Here is a 16231-nt window from a genome sequence, read left to right on the forward strand (position 1 = left end):
CTGATAAAATTGCATGAAAATATAATCATCAGAAACATATACAAGCATCTCAAGCACATGACATCATGGGAAATGCTTTAAGAATCACAAGAGCTTCCAGAAAACCTAGGAACTCTGTGCTTCCTGTTTAATATTTACAAAATAATACCAGATAGCAAGGCAACGGTCATTAAGTTATCTCTTACAAGTCCTTTACTTCCCCACCTTGGTTTCCCAATACTCTCAGCCTTTCCAGAAGATGACAGTTGATGCCCTAGAGTGAGAGAGAGATTAGTCACAACAGTCATTCTTGCTGATCAGTCATAACATATATGTAAAATGTTTACCTCAGTGATTTTTTTCCCAACTCTTAGTGAAAACAAAAGCGGTACCTTTGGCAAAAACTATGCCATATGTGAAATAGTATAAACTGTTCGATATTTTTCCCATTCTCTAGTTTCTACCTTTCCTTCCATTTGGCTGCCATCCAGGTAAAGCACAGCGGACAGCGCCCAGCCCCCATCGCCAGAGTGAAGCAGTTTAATCACCACGTGTTAGCGTCAGGTGGGATGAAGAGCCATTTTTAATAACTAAGGTCCTAATAAAAACATTAAGCAAACACATTTGAAAACCTAAATCCAATTAACCATAATGCCATCTATGGACAGGAAAAAACATGTCACTCCCTGCAACCTGCCAAGGCACTTACTATACTATGCATGACAATCTGAGACATGCCTGCCTTCCATCTAGAGGCAAATGCCTTAAAGGAAAGAACTCACTTTATGCACCTCTGCTCCCTCCACGTCCACGGTGCTGAAGGTGGCAAAAGCCCAATAAACACCCATTCATCAAATCAAGAAATGAACACTAATTAAAAAAACAAAACTTACCAAATGGATGAATCCTCACAGTGAAATGCAGTTAATTACAGAACTGCCTTAACTACTTGTTAGGATTTAGCAAATATATGAAGCTTGGCCTTCTGCTATTTGACATATAGCAACATTTATGACATCAGACCTTCAATTAAAAATCATTACTTAAGTGGCTTTATTACAGCTACAAATAAACTTTATTTGCTGTAAGGTAATAAAACATTTTCAAATGTAACATTGATCTGACCAGAATTAATCATTTAAATTATGAATATCAGTATATACAGTCACTTGAGCAAATCTGCAGTTGAGGAATTTGTACAGCTCATTCTGAAAGGACAGGCCCCACCTCCCCTTTCCGGAAAAGCAGGCCCCCTCCCTGTGTCTGGCAAGAAGCAATGTCAATGATAGTTGGAAGAAATCCATCATCCACGCTGGAATTCCACAGTATCCTGGGAGGAAACGGCTACATGTATGGTAGGAAAATAATATTCTCTTGCAGTTCTCTTTTACCAAATGACGGTTTGCATTCATTTCATCCCCTTCGAGGTACTCTTCCGATCTACTGTCTTTCTGTCTAGCTCATAATATCACACGGTTCCATTACAAAAAAATACAATCCTCAAAGGGACCTTTTCTGTTTCCCTGTCTGCCCATAATGCCTACTACTTTAGGGAGGAAAACAGAATTGGCCAGGCACACATTTGATTTAAGATACAAAGAACACAAAAACAAATCCTCTAGAAGGAACAGCATGGTATTCTGGAGCGTTTGCCAATAGTGAGTGTCCCAGGTGACCTCCGGCTCACACAATTCAGTTTAACAAAAGGCTGCTCAACAAGAATGAACATAGTGATGCTTCATTTCCAGAGGCATCACAACCCTTCATGAAAACCCCGTGATTCCCTGACTTTGTCCCCCAAAACACAGCTATGGACCAGCCTCTGGGCCCATGGCACCCGTGTGTAACGAGTCAAAAGTTCAGTGCCAACACCCACGTTGACACCCAGTACGGTCAGGTAAAAAATCCTCATGGAAGGAACCTCCTCACCTCTCAGGACCCCTTGGAAGTGAGCACAAGCAAAAGCTTTATTCGGCTTTTTATGATTCTCTCCAGCCTGAGATCTGTTCCTGATTATACCATAACAATAAGCGAGTTCACAAAGAAAGTACATCGGTAGGGAAGTCACAGGGACCCTGCGGGAAAGCCAAACTGTGCGACAGAAGCTTAAAACAGACACTGCTCTGGGAAATCACTTGTGTGAGCTGATGACAGGATTCTGTTTTCTAACACGGGACATGCAACATAGTCAACACTATGCTTACTGCAGTTAGCTCGGAAAAACACCCTTCTGTCCTACAACAACATGAACTCTGCCTCGGGAATGACTCCCGAGTCCCCACCGCAGGGCCTAGACTCGGAGCACGGAGGCACCGCTGGAACCCGCGTCCACTTGCATGGACTGGGGCATATGCAAAGCACCCGCAGCTGTTTCCCTTCGGAGCTCAGCTCTGTTCGCGAGCTGACGCTTTCTTAAACCGAGAACTATTTTCATTTGCACACAATAGCACAGATCCACAAGGGAAAGAAAAGGAGAGGGCACCATCTCCCTCCTCATATGCTTGTACCACAGATCACCCCGCTCGTCTTGTCACGTTTGAACCATCCCAAGAAAAACCAGAAGCCGCATTCCACAGGCTGAGCAAATGATTTCGTCCCGTTTCCACCTCTGTCTTGCCTGGTTTTGTTCGTCTCCATGATTTCGCTTTTGATCATGAATCATGACTTTTTTTTCTACAGTAGTCAGACTTTTGTCTATAAAGAGAGAGAGAGAGGGAGAGAAGACAAGAAAATGATTTAGCAGAACCATAAATGCTTTTCTTTTGCGGTGGGTGGATTTAATTTTTGCAGCATTCAGTAATTGGAAGCATTTGTGGCTTCTACGGGGTGATGAGCATCTCTAAAGGGAAAGAAAAAGTGCTGTGGCTCTTTTAACAAATTTCATAGCTGTTATAAGTTGCCAGGGCCTTAATATATTTGCAAATCAGCCCCAGATAACCCATTTAGAAATTCACTTTTATAAGAGCCGTAGCCAAAACTGGCTTTACTCACAAAAATCCTTGCAAAATACTACAGCACTTGCCCTACTTGAAAAGAATGATGATGACTACTACTGGGAAGCGTTCACTCTAGGAGGGCGCATCAGAGCAAGCTGTGTGCGCAGACCAGGGAACCCCGCCCCACCTCCCGCACCGCCTTCCCCCCAGATTCACAGAAGTGGCATGAGTCATGGACAAGTCTTGGCCAAGGGCTGAGGAAAAGTCTCCTTCTCCTTGGTGCAGTGCCCCCTTCCCTCTAGAGCCACACTCCCCTCACTCTGTGCCTTCCCAGGACTCCCCTTACCAAGCCACACCTTTGTGCCTGAGAGCTAGGGCCACGAGATTCCAGGGCCGCACCGCACTCCCAGCCTCAGCCTCCCATCCCATGGCAAGGGCCCCTCTAGACTCCACAAATGGGTTTTTCCGGTGACAGGGTCAGTTTCTCCACAAGACACCATCTCAGCTTTGTCCCTCCCTTCACACAATGGAGACTGAGGACAAGACCAAGGCCACACTTCAGCTCAGACCCACCGCTCCCGGCTCCTGGGTACCTGGGAGCGGGCACTGGAAACTGGTTGTGTCCCTGCTGGCTCTCCACCCATACTGCTAGCAGGGGCTCTGCATCTTCTCAGCAAGAGGACAGGCTGTCCTTCCTCTGCAGCTCTCAGCAGCTCAGGAGCTGTCTCTCCAGGCCTCAAGCCATAGGACCATTTCAGTCTCCTTCCTCCCCACCCACCTGCTGATCAACTTCCAAATGTCCACACATCCTTGGCCTCTTGCCTAGTCTCAACACCACCCTGCTTATGTGGGCCCCTCCTGACAGAGACCTCACTCTTACGTTAGCCCCATGGCCCATCTCCCTTCTCCCACTGTGAACCCCTATTTTACAGTTCTGGTCTCACTCCAGCTCAAAAGCCTTCATCTGTCTCCCCAGCCGTCCTGCCCAACTGGCCCTCCATGCTGACCCCAATCTACCCAGCTTCCAGGTACTGCTAAAGACATACCCCACCCACATCTGTGCGCCTCTGTCCATCCTCTCTCCCCTCTGCTTCGAGCAGCGCCAACCCTTCCTCCACCTCTGCCATCCCTTCTTGCTAAAATCTTACTCTCTAAAAACCCACCCAGATTATCACCTCCTTTGTAATTTTCACCATGGGTATTTCCCTAAGACATCCCCCCAAGGCTTAGTTTTCTTCTATACCCATCTGTACTGCTTGATTTACTTTGTGCTATGTGTATTTACTATCTACGAAAAAGAATTTTTTTAGAAAAAGCAAGAGAGGTCAATTGCCTGCCTTTCCTGTTTAAAGAGACATTGCAGAGTTAAAATGCAGGCAACTGTAAAGAGTGAAGCCAACGAGCTATTATTATTACTAAGTGATGATTTCATAAAAACAGAGATGGATTCCAGCTAGTTAATGGTGAGGAAAACACTGCTGTGGGGAAAAACATCAAGGAAATAGCAAACTTTTTGTTTTTTTTCTGTCTTTAAAGCAACATTCCACCACAGATATCCAGGGTTTCAGGGGCCTCAGGGCTGCTTCTTCTGTTTCTATTGGGACCCATTTCCTTTGACTTTTCTCATCACTGGTAGAATCAGCCTGAACTCCAAAGCTTGAGCACAAACCCTGAGCAGCCCAGTGACAGAATTCAGGATAGGAACCCAAGATTACTCCCCTATGACTAACCACAGCCACTGATGGGAACTCTAGGAGTCTCTTTGATGAGAAAGACAATACATCACCCAGCAGAAGGGAGGTGGAAAAGAAGAGCTACTTCAAAACAATCCCATGAAATTCTTTTATATAAAAGTACTTTAGAAACAGCTTTTCAACACTGTTCACAATAGTGGTATCAGAGAATGAAAGTCATCAAAATGTGATATTTATAGCAGTTCAAAAAAAATCCATAAAGCCGACAAATTAGGAAGAAACAAAATCCCTCCTTATGTCACATTGGGTTTTATAGTAACATTATTTGAACACCTGTGAAAAGGGCACACAGATTACAGAATAGAGAATTAAAATTGCCAGTGAAGCGTTCACAGCCTTTCCCTCTGTTCACTCCCTGCCCCAAGGAAGATTCCCAAGTGCCTGCTGGGGGCACTGCCTGCATATTATAGGATGTTTATCAGCATCCTTGGCATCTACCCTCTAGACAGGTATCAGTATGTATTTCCCTTCTCCAGGTATAACAACCAAAAATGTCTCCAAACACTTTCAAATGTCCCCCAGGGGCAAAATTACCCCTAGTTGAGAACCACTTGTCTACAGTAAAATCCAAATTTCTTGGGACTGGAGTGGAGATTCTTCAGAATTTAATTTCCTTCCACCTTTCCATCATGGTCTCCACATCTTTCCCCACACTAATACTTACCTTCAGCCAGACTGTCCCTTGCATAAGGTCCCACACTGATGCCTCCACCTGAAATGTCCCCTTCACTTGGAGAGCCATTTTCTCTAGCTAAAGACACAGAGGCAAATATCCCTGGGTATTACGTTAGCTGATTTACTTTTATAAAAGGTACTGTCACATGGAAGTTAAAAGCCCTTTTGAACACAAACTTCCTGGCTTCAAATCCAGCTCTATCACTTTCTCTATGTACGGCTTTGGGGAAATTATCTGACCTCCCAAGGCCTTGTTTGGTCATCTTCAGAACAGAAATGAAGAAAACCAACTTTTCGTAACATTTTAAGGATTAAGTGATATAGTTCACACAGAGTCTCAGCATAGTGCCTGAGAGTGAGTCTTCAATAAATGTGGGTTACTGTTATTTTAAACTGGAAAACCTATTGTGTGACATTTGAAAAATTAGCATTTTGTCAGCTCTCTGAATTATGTGTGAATCATTAGCTAAAATAATCAAGTTATTCCCAAGTTCTTTGGCTGTGTAGGAGGCATACAAGCACAGAGTTGTTTTCTAGTTCAGGACCTCCTTTGTTTTTCCCCAGTTTCTACACTGGCTGCTTAACTGACCCCCTGCCACCAGCCTTTCTAACCGCCCTTCTCACTGCTGCCTCAAACACACATCTCAGCATGTTACTCCCGAGAACTGAAACCAATGTGCTTTCCTGTTCCTGTGCTAAATAACTCTGGGACTAGGCAAAATATCCAGTCACATGTCCCAGAAAGTAGCTGCTTCCAAAAGATAAGGCTTCACACCAATCAATATAGCTTACTTCTCAAGACAAATAGTTTGTCCATTAATACTGACTTCAAGGCCCTCACTTCGCTGCACCCACCAATCCAAAGCTATTATGTCATAAATTCTGCCCAGTCCTCACCAGTTTCCCACCTTAACATCCCCTAGCCCAAGCCCTAAGACTATCATTTCCTCACTTCCTCCATCTGAGAAACTACAAAGACTCTGTCGAGAAGGTGTCCTCCCAACTTAACTTAATTCTATTAACAAGTTTTTCCAATGGTCTTCTTAGAGAGCTGATGGCTACAATCCCCAGCTCAAAATTATTCAACAGCTCTTCACGGACTGTAGATTGAAATCACTTGACAAACAGTGTTGTGTAACAGCTACCAGCACATGCACTGGGGTAACTCATACATCCACCACTTAGGGGATATGTGATCTTAGGTAAATTACTTTATGTCCCTGAGTCCCAGTTATTCTTCTGAAAATTGGGGATGTTAGAAGCACCTACTTTATAGGCAGAATGGTGTATAGCATGTGATAGGTGATCAATAACTGTTGGCCATTATTACTTTTATTTATCATCTATTTATGTGCCAGGTACTGTACTAGATCTGCAAATAGAAATCTAAGACATAGATTTAGAATTTAGAATCTGATGAGCAGACACTAGTGGTTAATTCAATAAAATTTTAGAATCCTGGAAAAGTCCCTGGGGATATAGGTTGATCATATTCTAGAACCGAAAACTGTATTCTTTTAAAAAAAAAAAAAATTTAACTTTTTAATTGTGAATAATTTCACATGTACAAAGGAGTGTATGTAATAGATGTGAAAATAAATACCTGTGAAGCTACACCCAGGCTCAAGAATCAGAACCTCGGCAGGCTCACAACTTCGAGTTCCTAGGAGAAATGATATCTGGTTTCCCTCATCCCTATTAGGGGATATTTCTGCCAGCTGCTTTGCAGTAAAGACAGAGAACAGGATGAGTTCCTAGAAGTTTTCACAGTCACCTGGGGACTATCCCAGGTTTGGAGCCTCTGGTAACCCGTGAGGGCACTTGGGTACCCTCCTTGAGTAGGGCTGCTCTCCTGAGATAGCTCAGAGCACAGAGGTGTCCTCTGCCACCTTTATTACACATGAAAGAGTCTAACATATGTGTGTGTATATATATATATGTATATAAAGTAAATGATAATAAAAAAAGCAGGTCCATGAAAGCGTTGGGGGATGAAAGGAAAACAGTGATAAGTGACCTTACAGCACAAACTCGGGCCTGTCGGGCCTCTCGGCGAGCTTCAGGGCCTCGTGCATGCCTGCGGCCGACAGCTTTCGGTTGATGTTGCGGTACTGGCACTGGAGCAGGCTGCGGTAGGTGGTCCTCAGGTCCCGGTTGAAGAAGGCATATATAAAAGGGTTAATGAGAGAGTTTGCGTAGCCCAGCCACAGGAATGTCCGCTCCACCCAGAGCGGGATGCAGCTGCAGGCCGTGCCGCAGATGAAGGGCCGCGCCGTGGAGAGCAGGAAGAAAGGCAGCCAGCACACGGTGAAGGCCCCCACGATGATGCCCAGGGTGGTGGCTGCCTTCTGCTCCCTCTTGAAGATGGAGATGTTCTTCCTCTCGTGCCTGAGGAGTCTCGAGAGGTTGGCACACTCCTCCACCTCCTTCTGCAGCTTCACCATGCCGTTCAGGGAGACGAGGCTGTCGGGCTGCGGCAGGCGCGGGAAGCCGGGGAACTTGTGCTTGGCCGCGCTCCGCCTGGCGGCCTTGTAGATCTGGTAGTACATGAACAGCATGACCGACATGGGGATGTAGAAGGCCACCGCCGTGGAGTAGATGGTGTAGCCAAAATCCTGGCTGATCAGGCACACCTTGTCGTCGTTGACATTCTGGGCCCAGCCGAAGAGCGGGGGCAGGGTGATGGAGGCGGACAGGAGCCAGACGGAGAGAATCATCTTGGCCATGCATTTCCCGTTCTGCCGCACCGGGTAGGTCAGCGGCCTCGTGATCCCGAGGTACCTGGGAGAGAAACGCAAAGGGAAATGTGAGGACAGCGATCGCTCACATCCCCCGGGGAGCACCGCTAGCTAGGCGCTAGGCTTTAGACCCAGTAGCTCCATTCCTCACAACAGCCCTTCTACACGGCCATCGTTATTCCCATTTTGCAGAAGGGTAAACTAAGGCTCTGAGATGTTAACCTACTTTATTCCAGGTCACACAGTTGGCTAGAGGCACTGCTAAGTCTAAGACCCCTCCGCCTGTAATGCTATTCTGTGCTTTTTTCATACCTCGTAGCTTCTTTCTTGTCTTCCAATGTAGTCAGTGAACTGACATCCGCCCTCCCCATATAACTACTGCCACCCAAATCAGCCAGTAACAAAATGTCAAGCCTGATGTGGGATGTTGTGACACATCCTCACAAATTAACCAAGGTCTACCACATTCTGATATTACACAGCCACTGCCCGGCTGTCTTATTTCAGGCTGGCTTTGAACTCATTTCAACGGCTCCTTTGCACTGTAGCAAAAGAAATTCTTTAAGCTTACAGAGATTTGTGAGATGTTTCTAAAACCCTAAGGTTTTGGAATGGAAAGTAGCAAGTGGTCACTCTTTTACCCCCTGAAACTTCTCACATAAGAATAATGTCAGAGGAACAATCTATAAAATAGAAACGGCCTGCCTCATTTCTCCTCTCTTCAGAAGGCTCACAAGAAAGGGCACAATTCTGAAAAATATTAGGTAAACCCAACATATTTTCTTTGCTCAGTTCTACATAGAGAATAAATATATCTCTGTCTCTGTTATCAAGGATTTATCATGCAAGAAACACAGCAAACAGAAAGCATATACAGTGAGACATTTGCCAAATGCTTCATCATGTTCGGCTTTTCAAATGTGTTTTCTCCGCAGCAGTTAACAGTCTTGGCTTCTATTTTGGGGAAGATTCAAAGAGCATTTGGGATGTCAAGACAGGTAAAAGCTGGTCATTCTGCGGTTGTTGGTTTGTGTGTGTGTGTTGTTGTTTTCACTTCATTTATGTATATAAAAGATACACTCTTGAAACATGAAAAGGAAAGGTACAGAGAGAGAGTCCCCAACTTACCAACAGGTTATTTTCAGAAAGTCTGTCAGCTGGTCGGTTGAAATCTTAAAAATAATTATTTTTGTGCTGGAAGTATCCTCACATGTTATATAAGCTTAAATTATTCTACAAAAGTCAAAAATCATCCTCTCACAATGAAAATTAGCGTCACTGCAACACTTAACAAGGCAAAATTGAAATGTAATGAAAAGAAAGCAGCCAGATTTGCTCATGCGTTGAGAATACTTGTCCATTCCCTCAATAAATATTAGGAGAGCGCCTTCTGTGCGCCAGGTGCGATTGTAAAGGTTGGGGATACGGCAGCAAATAAAACACGCTCGTGGCAGACGGGGAGCTCGGGGAGGGGTCAAGCGGGAGGACAGCCTGGCGGTGACGTTGAGGGAACTCCTGATCCCTTCCAAGGATCCAGGTGTCAGTAGCACCCATTCGTTTACTTCCCAGCCTCTGCCTTCGCTCTCCCTTGATAAGCTGACCCAAAAGGAACTGCCCCGGGTTGATGAGCTGTAATGAGGATTAGGTTTGGGCTCCCAAATAACATTATGGGAAAGAGGGAGGTTTTCCTAGAGTAAGAGCGGGGAAAGGAAGGGAAGGGGGAAAGAGAAAGGGAGGGAGGGAGGAGGGAGGCAGGCCGTGGGGAAAGGGAGAAGAGCAAGCAAGAGAAGTAGACTGTGCCTGTGTGGAACTATCTGATATTAGCTGAGTTTTAAGCAATGGGGAAATGTTTAAGAACATTTAAAAAGAGGTAAACGAGGGAACCCCTGAAGAATGGTGTTAGAACTGACTGGAAACCCACAATTAAGCTGATCCCTGCCCTAAGTCTGAATGCAGACTGTCCATTAAGGGAGAAAAAATCCGTTTCCCTTTCTTTGCTTTGGTCGCGGAGTTCTCTCTCCAGCTGAAGCTCCTTTGAGGCGTCTCCTTTCGGACCTAGTCCGTGCTGTCCAGCAACTCCTGCGGACGCAGCCTTTCTGGCTCCTTCCTGGTCTCCCAGGTGCGGGAGGCAGTCCTTGCCAGGACTCGGACTTTGATGATCTTCGCTCTCTGCCTGCTGTTTCAGGCATAACTGCTTCTTCCCAAGCCGGGATCTGGCTTCCCAGACGCCAACCCAGGCTGGAGGTTCAACAGGGAGATGAGTCCATACAGTTCCCCAGGTAGCCACGAGATGGCACTGTCAGACCAGGCCATCTCACACCTACTTACCCGGGGGCTGGGGGGCGGGTGGCTAGAGCAACAGCAGGTGCTTGTGGAAGAAGGAAGGGCGATTACTCACAACAAGAAAAGAAGTTATATTTCACTTGTGAGGTTATACAAAAAAATTAGCAAGCCTGGAATGCACAGCCTGGTAAACTATTCTGGAGGAAGTCAGTTCAGTCTTCCCTCCCATCCCGCACATTTTCCTTACTCAAACAGAACCAGTATCTACAGACTTAATTATATTCAGCCTTTCTGCAGTTCACAGAAATGATACAGAATTCACAAAGATTAATCCTGAGAGGTTAATTAATTGAATACCAAAGACATCTAAGATCATTAAATAATCTAACAAGTGGTCTGACATATTGACACGTCAGTGATGTGAGGCTGATCCATATTCCGTCTTTCCTAAATGTACAAATTAGATTCCATAAACTCTCCTATTTTACACCCACTCTCTACCAGTCTCAAGTCATGTCCCACAGTAAAGGAGTTATATTACTTCGTTTCCTGGGTGCCACTTGGTGAGACTTTTGAAAGCTAAAGTCAACCAAAACATGACTAGGAAAAAAAGTGCTCGTTAAAGTGTCTGGAAATAAAATAAATAAACAAAAGTCAATATTTTTTTTCATTAACAATTAAAAATATACAAGGAAATAATTTCATTCACAGCAAAAACTAAAATAGCTAGAAAAAAATCTATCAAAATGGTCAGGGCCTAAGTAAGCAAACCTAAAATGCTACCACAAGACCTAAGGGAGTGCTTGAATCTATGGGCGGGGAGGGGGGGGGGGCAGTAATAAGAAAACCCAGTATTATAGAAGTGCCAATTTTCCCTCAACTAATCTAAAAATATTATACAACTCCAGTTGAAAAACCTAGCAGGGCTTTTGTTATTTTGAACAAATGATTTTTAAGTTCATCAAGTAAATATGCGAAAATAGAAAACCTGAAAATGAATTAAAATGAAGGAATACTTATCTTATAAATAGTATAAAGCCACAGAAATAAAATCTCAATAACAATTATTAAAAAACAGACAGATTCATAGATCAGAAGAGACCCCAGAAATAGATTCAAATATATTAAAAAAATTTAATATATGATGAGTCTTTTTATTTTTTTATTTAATATGTTTTTATTGATTTTAGAGAGAGAAAGAAAGAGAGAAAGAGTGATTGGCAGCCCCCTGCATGCCCCCTACTGGGGATGGAGCCCACAACTGAAGCATGTGCCCTGACAGGGAATCAAATCAAAGTGGCACCTCTTGGTGCATGGGAGAGCATCCAGCCAACTGAGCCATAGGGGCCAGGGTAGAAGATGAGTCATTTTAAATGAGTAGTAAAAGACTGAACATTCATAAGTCGGACAACTGGCTAGTAGTTAAGGGAAAAACTGGCTTATCTTTCTCCTTATTCAAAAATAAATCCCAAACTATCAGACAGAGCAATTAAGAAAACAATCCCACTTACAAAAATTGCATCAAAAATAATACCTAGGAATAAATTTAGCCAAGGAGGTAAAAGACCTGTACTCTGAAAACTATAAAACACTGGCTAAAGAAATTGAAAAAGACATAAAGTATATACCATGCTCATAGACTGAAAGAATTAATATTGTTAAAATGTCCATACTATTCAAAGCAATCTACAGATTTAATGAAATTCTTATTAAAATATTAATGGCATTTTTCACAGAACTAGAGCAAATAATTCTAAAATACATATGAAACTACAAAGACCACGAATAGCCACAGCAATCTTAAAAAAAGAAGAAATAAGTTGAAGGAATTATGCTCCCTGATTTCAAACTATGCTACGAAGTTATAGTAATCAAAACAGTATGGTACCAGACCAAAAACAGACACAGATAAATGAAACAGAATAGAGTGCCTAGAAATAAACCCGTATTTATATGGCTAATTAATCTATGACAAAGGAGGCAAGAATATATAATGGGAAAAAGACGGTCTCTTCAATAAATGGTGTTAGGAAAACTGGACGGATACACACCCAAAAATAGAACTAGACTACTTTCTTACAACATATACAAAAATAAACCCAAAATGGATAGAAAACTTAAATGTAAGCCCTGAAACCATAAGACTCCTAAAAGAAAACACAGGCAGTAAACTGACATCAGTATTAGCAATATTCTTCGGCTATGTCTCCCTGGGCAAAGGCAACAAGAGCAAAAATAAACAAATGGGGCTACATCAAACTAAAAAGGTTTTGCACAGTGAAGGAAACCTTCAACAAAACAAAAAGGCAACCAGCTGGAAGCAGGAGATTTTTTCAAATGATATGCAATCAGAGGTTAATATCCATAATATACAAAAAACTCATATAACTCAACATTTAAAAAATTATCCAATTAAAAAATGGACAGAAGACCTGAATAGATATCTCTCCAAAGACATACAGATGGCCTATGGAGAAATGAAAAGATGCTCAACATCACCAATCATCAGGGAAATGCAAATCAAAACCACAATCAGATATCACCTCACAACAGTCAAAATGGCTATTATCAGAAAGATAAAAATTAATAAGCATTGGCAAGGAAGTGAAGAAAAGAGAACCCTCATGCACTTTTGGTGAGATTGTAAACTAGTCTAGCCACTAGAGGAAACAGTATGGTGATTCCTCAAAAAATTAAAAATAGAACTACCATATGAGTCAGAATTTCACTTCTGAGCATTTGTCTGAAGAAAACAATTATTTGAAAAGATATATGTTCCCCTATGTTAATTTCAGCACTACTCACAACAGATATGGAAGTAACCTAGGAGTTCAACGACAGGTGATGTGATACACGCGCACATGCACACACACACACACACACACACACACACACACACACACAATATGGAATATTATTCAGCCATAAAAAAAGAACAAAATCTTGCATTTGTGATAACATGGGTGAACCTAGAGAGTATTATCATAAGTAAAACAAGTCAGTCAGAGAAAGGCAAATACTGTATGGCTTCACTTACATGTGGAATCTAAAAAACAAAACAAATTAACAGAAAATGAATCAGAAAAAAAATCAATAGATACAGAGAACTGATAGTTGCCAGAGGGGAGGGAAGTGGGGGAATGGGCACAAAAGGGGAAGAGAATTTAAGAAGTACAAACTTCCAGTTATAAAATAAGTCACAAAGATGTAACACACAACGTAGGGATTATAGCCAATAATATCATAATAACTATGTGCAGTGATAGATGGTTAGTAGACTTAATATGGTGATCACTTCATAAGGTATGTAAATGTTGAATCACTACATTGTACACCTAAAACTAATGTAATACTGTATGTCGACTATAATTAAAAATAAATTTTTTTAAAGAAAAGAAAAAACATGCTAAGAACTCGAAAGAGTTTGTGCAAAGGCCCTATGATGGGGTTAGAGCTTGCAATAAAATGTAGTGTGAAAAAAATAATAAATAAATCCCAGTAGATCAAAGATTATCATGTAGAAAAAAACAAACCCTAAGACGACTATGAGGAAATATGGACAAGCAGTTCTGCAATCCTGGAAGGACAAAGGTCATTCTTAATCATGACACAAAAGCTAGAAAATATAAAATGACATACTGATAAATTTTTGACATAAATTGTATATACAAAACAAAAAACTAAATGACATCCAGCTCATTTAGAAATCACTATGTGCAGAGTTAAAAGTCAAATGACAAACTTGGAGTTCAAACAACAGTATTTCAATATTCAAAGATCTTTTACAGGTCAGTAAAAAAAACTATCCCAATAAAAATATTGAAGCAAATAAAGAATAAGAAAGAATATCCAATGAGCACTTGGAAATATGTACAGTTTCACTAATGAAAGAGATGACAGTTTTAAATAATGACAGAATTTTCGGTCATTTGTCAGTGTTTCAGAAATCCAACAACGAGACAGTGTGAAAAAACAAGCACTCTCATTTTGCTAGTGAGAGATTCTACTGAGATAACAGTTCTGGAGGGCAGTTTGATAATTAATATGCATCAACATTTACCTTTAGGCTAAGCAACTGGACTCGTAGGAATTTGTCTTAAGAATATTCTTGTACATGTGCAAAGATGTTAATTAAACATATAACAGAGGGGGGAATATCCAATCTTAATATCAATAGGAGATTAGGTAAAGCATAGGTAGATATTAAGACATATATATGGCATGTAACCTATAACCTACATATCTATTTATTGATATGAAAACAACAAAAAAGTGGATAGGAAACAATGTCTAGTAGTACCATATATTAATCTTTTTATGTAAAATTAAGTGTTGTATGAGTGCTGGGGGGATACGGGTTCATGAGATGTCTAGAAGAATATCTACCAAAATATTAATAGCAATTTTATCTGAGTTGTAAAGACTTGAGTAGTTTTAAATTTTTTCTTTGTACTTTTTTATGCTTATTTTTAACTGTGAGCATGTAATAATAATAGCACCGTTTTAATTCTAAGAACAAAATAAAAGATTTAAGAGGATTCTGTGATTCCTAAGTCACTTAAGTGATTTTGGCAATAGAGATGATCTGGTTCATAAAATCTGTAAAAAGCTGATAATTAAACCTTAGATTGTTTTATTTGATTAGCTTTCCAAAAGTGTTTTATTACATTCATAAATTCACACAAAGGAAACAGAACTCCCTGGCATTTAAAATCCAGTAATTATTATATAAAGTAATCCTGGTATTCAGGGAAGTGTTTGTTCAAATTACACACTTGTTCTCCCAAATCTTGTATAGCATAAATCTTACCTTTGAGAGATGTGGGGGGCAGCGGGGAGCAACCTAGATTGATTCTGAATATTCCCTATTATACATAGTTAATATTCGTCACACTAGCATTTTATGCTCACTATTAATTAGAAAGTGGGGTGCTTTTCAAGCCTTAACAATTCAACTTTAAAATGCATACAAATGTTCAAATACAGTAAATCTCACAGACGAAGGAATAATACACCCAAGTATTATATAATCGAGAAATGTATGCAACTCAAATTAGGAGTTCCATTAAAGCAGGGGTTTGGAGGAAAAGACTATTAAGGAGTTATCTATGTAGAGAGGGATTAGAGAGCAAATTAACTCTGCTGCCTGTCTTCCATTCTAACTGCACAGAAATTACAGAAAATAGTTTTTTAATTAAATGACTTCTCCTGAGTTCTGTTGCTATAGAATTAATAATTTAGGGGGTAAAAGAAACTGGGTAGAATTACTCTGAAATATAGTGGTTTTTGGAGTGTTAGGCTTAAAAAAGATTTGCACATTAGAATACCTTCTCCATGAGACCTCCTTGCTCATGGCAGGTGAATCTCCAGCCTATGTCAGTGGTTCCCAAAGTTGGCAGATTATCAGAATCTCCGAGAAGCTTTGGAAACATACAGATTCCTGGGCCACCATCCATAATTTTCTTTTGAGAGGGAACTGAGACCCAGGGCTTTGTATTTAGGGCTGACTGTCCTGGTTCTTTATCCCATGTACTGCCATCAGAGCAGACTTCCCTCATTCGGTTTCAGAGACGTTACACTTTCGTATAAGAACTTGACTTTTACTTTATATATTTCATCTTAATAATGTGCTTCCAGTTTGACCTAACAAAATCATCATGATTCATGTTTACATTATCTGTTATTAGTTCTCTCTCCCAGTACTGTGCTACATGCAAATGAAATAAGCATGGTTTTTATGTCTTAATCAAGTTGCAGATTTTTAAAAAATGCATAATACACAACAGGGTTTTGTAAACCTTTCTAACAATAAAAATAAATACTTCTCACAATAAGAAATGTATTTTCCAACCCTGTTCGGTGTGGC

At 41.3% G+C, this 16231-nt stretch overlaps 1 protein-coding gene across 2 annotated transcripts in view; it reads right to left on the bottom strand.

Moving 5' to 3' along the window:
• Window positions 1–1008: 1008 nt before the first annotated feature.
• HTR7 (5-hydroxytryptamine receptor 7) overlaps window positions 1009–16231 on the bottom strand; it is a 65882-nt gene continuing 50659 nt past the window's right edge. Inside the window, exons 2-3 of one of the 2 annotated variants that reach the window (XM_016220720.2) lie at window positions 7367–8125; window positions 1009–2673 (exon numbers count right to left, since the gene is read on the bottom strand). In XM_016220720.2, the coding sequence (XP_016076206.2) occupies window positions 2631–2673; window positions 7367–8125 (802 nt within the window). In that variant the 3' untranslated portion in view covers window positions 1009–2630. Of the gene's footprint in view, window positions 2674–7361; window positions 8126–16231 lie in introns of both variants that reach the window. The other variant, XM_087824435.1, reaches the window with a different exon arrangement.

Source organism: Miniopterus natalensis, chromosome 14, assembly GCF_054644295.1.
Source record: "Miniopterus natalensis isolate mMinNat1 chromosome 14, mMinNat1.hap1, whole genome shotgun sequence".
NCBI lineage: Eukaryota > Metazoa > Chordata > Mammalia > Chiroptera > Miniopteridae > Miniopterus > Miniopterus natalensis.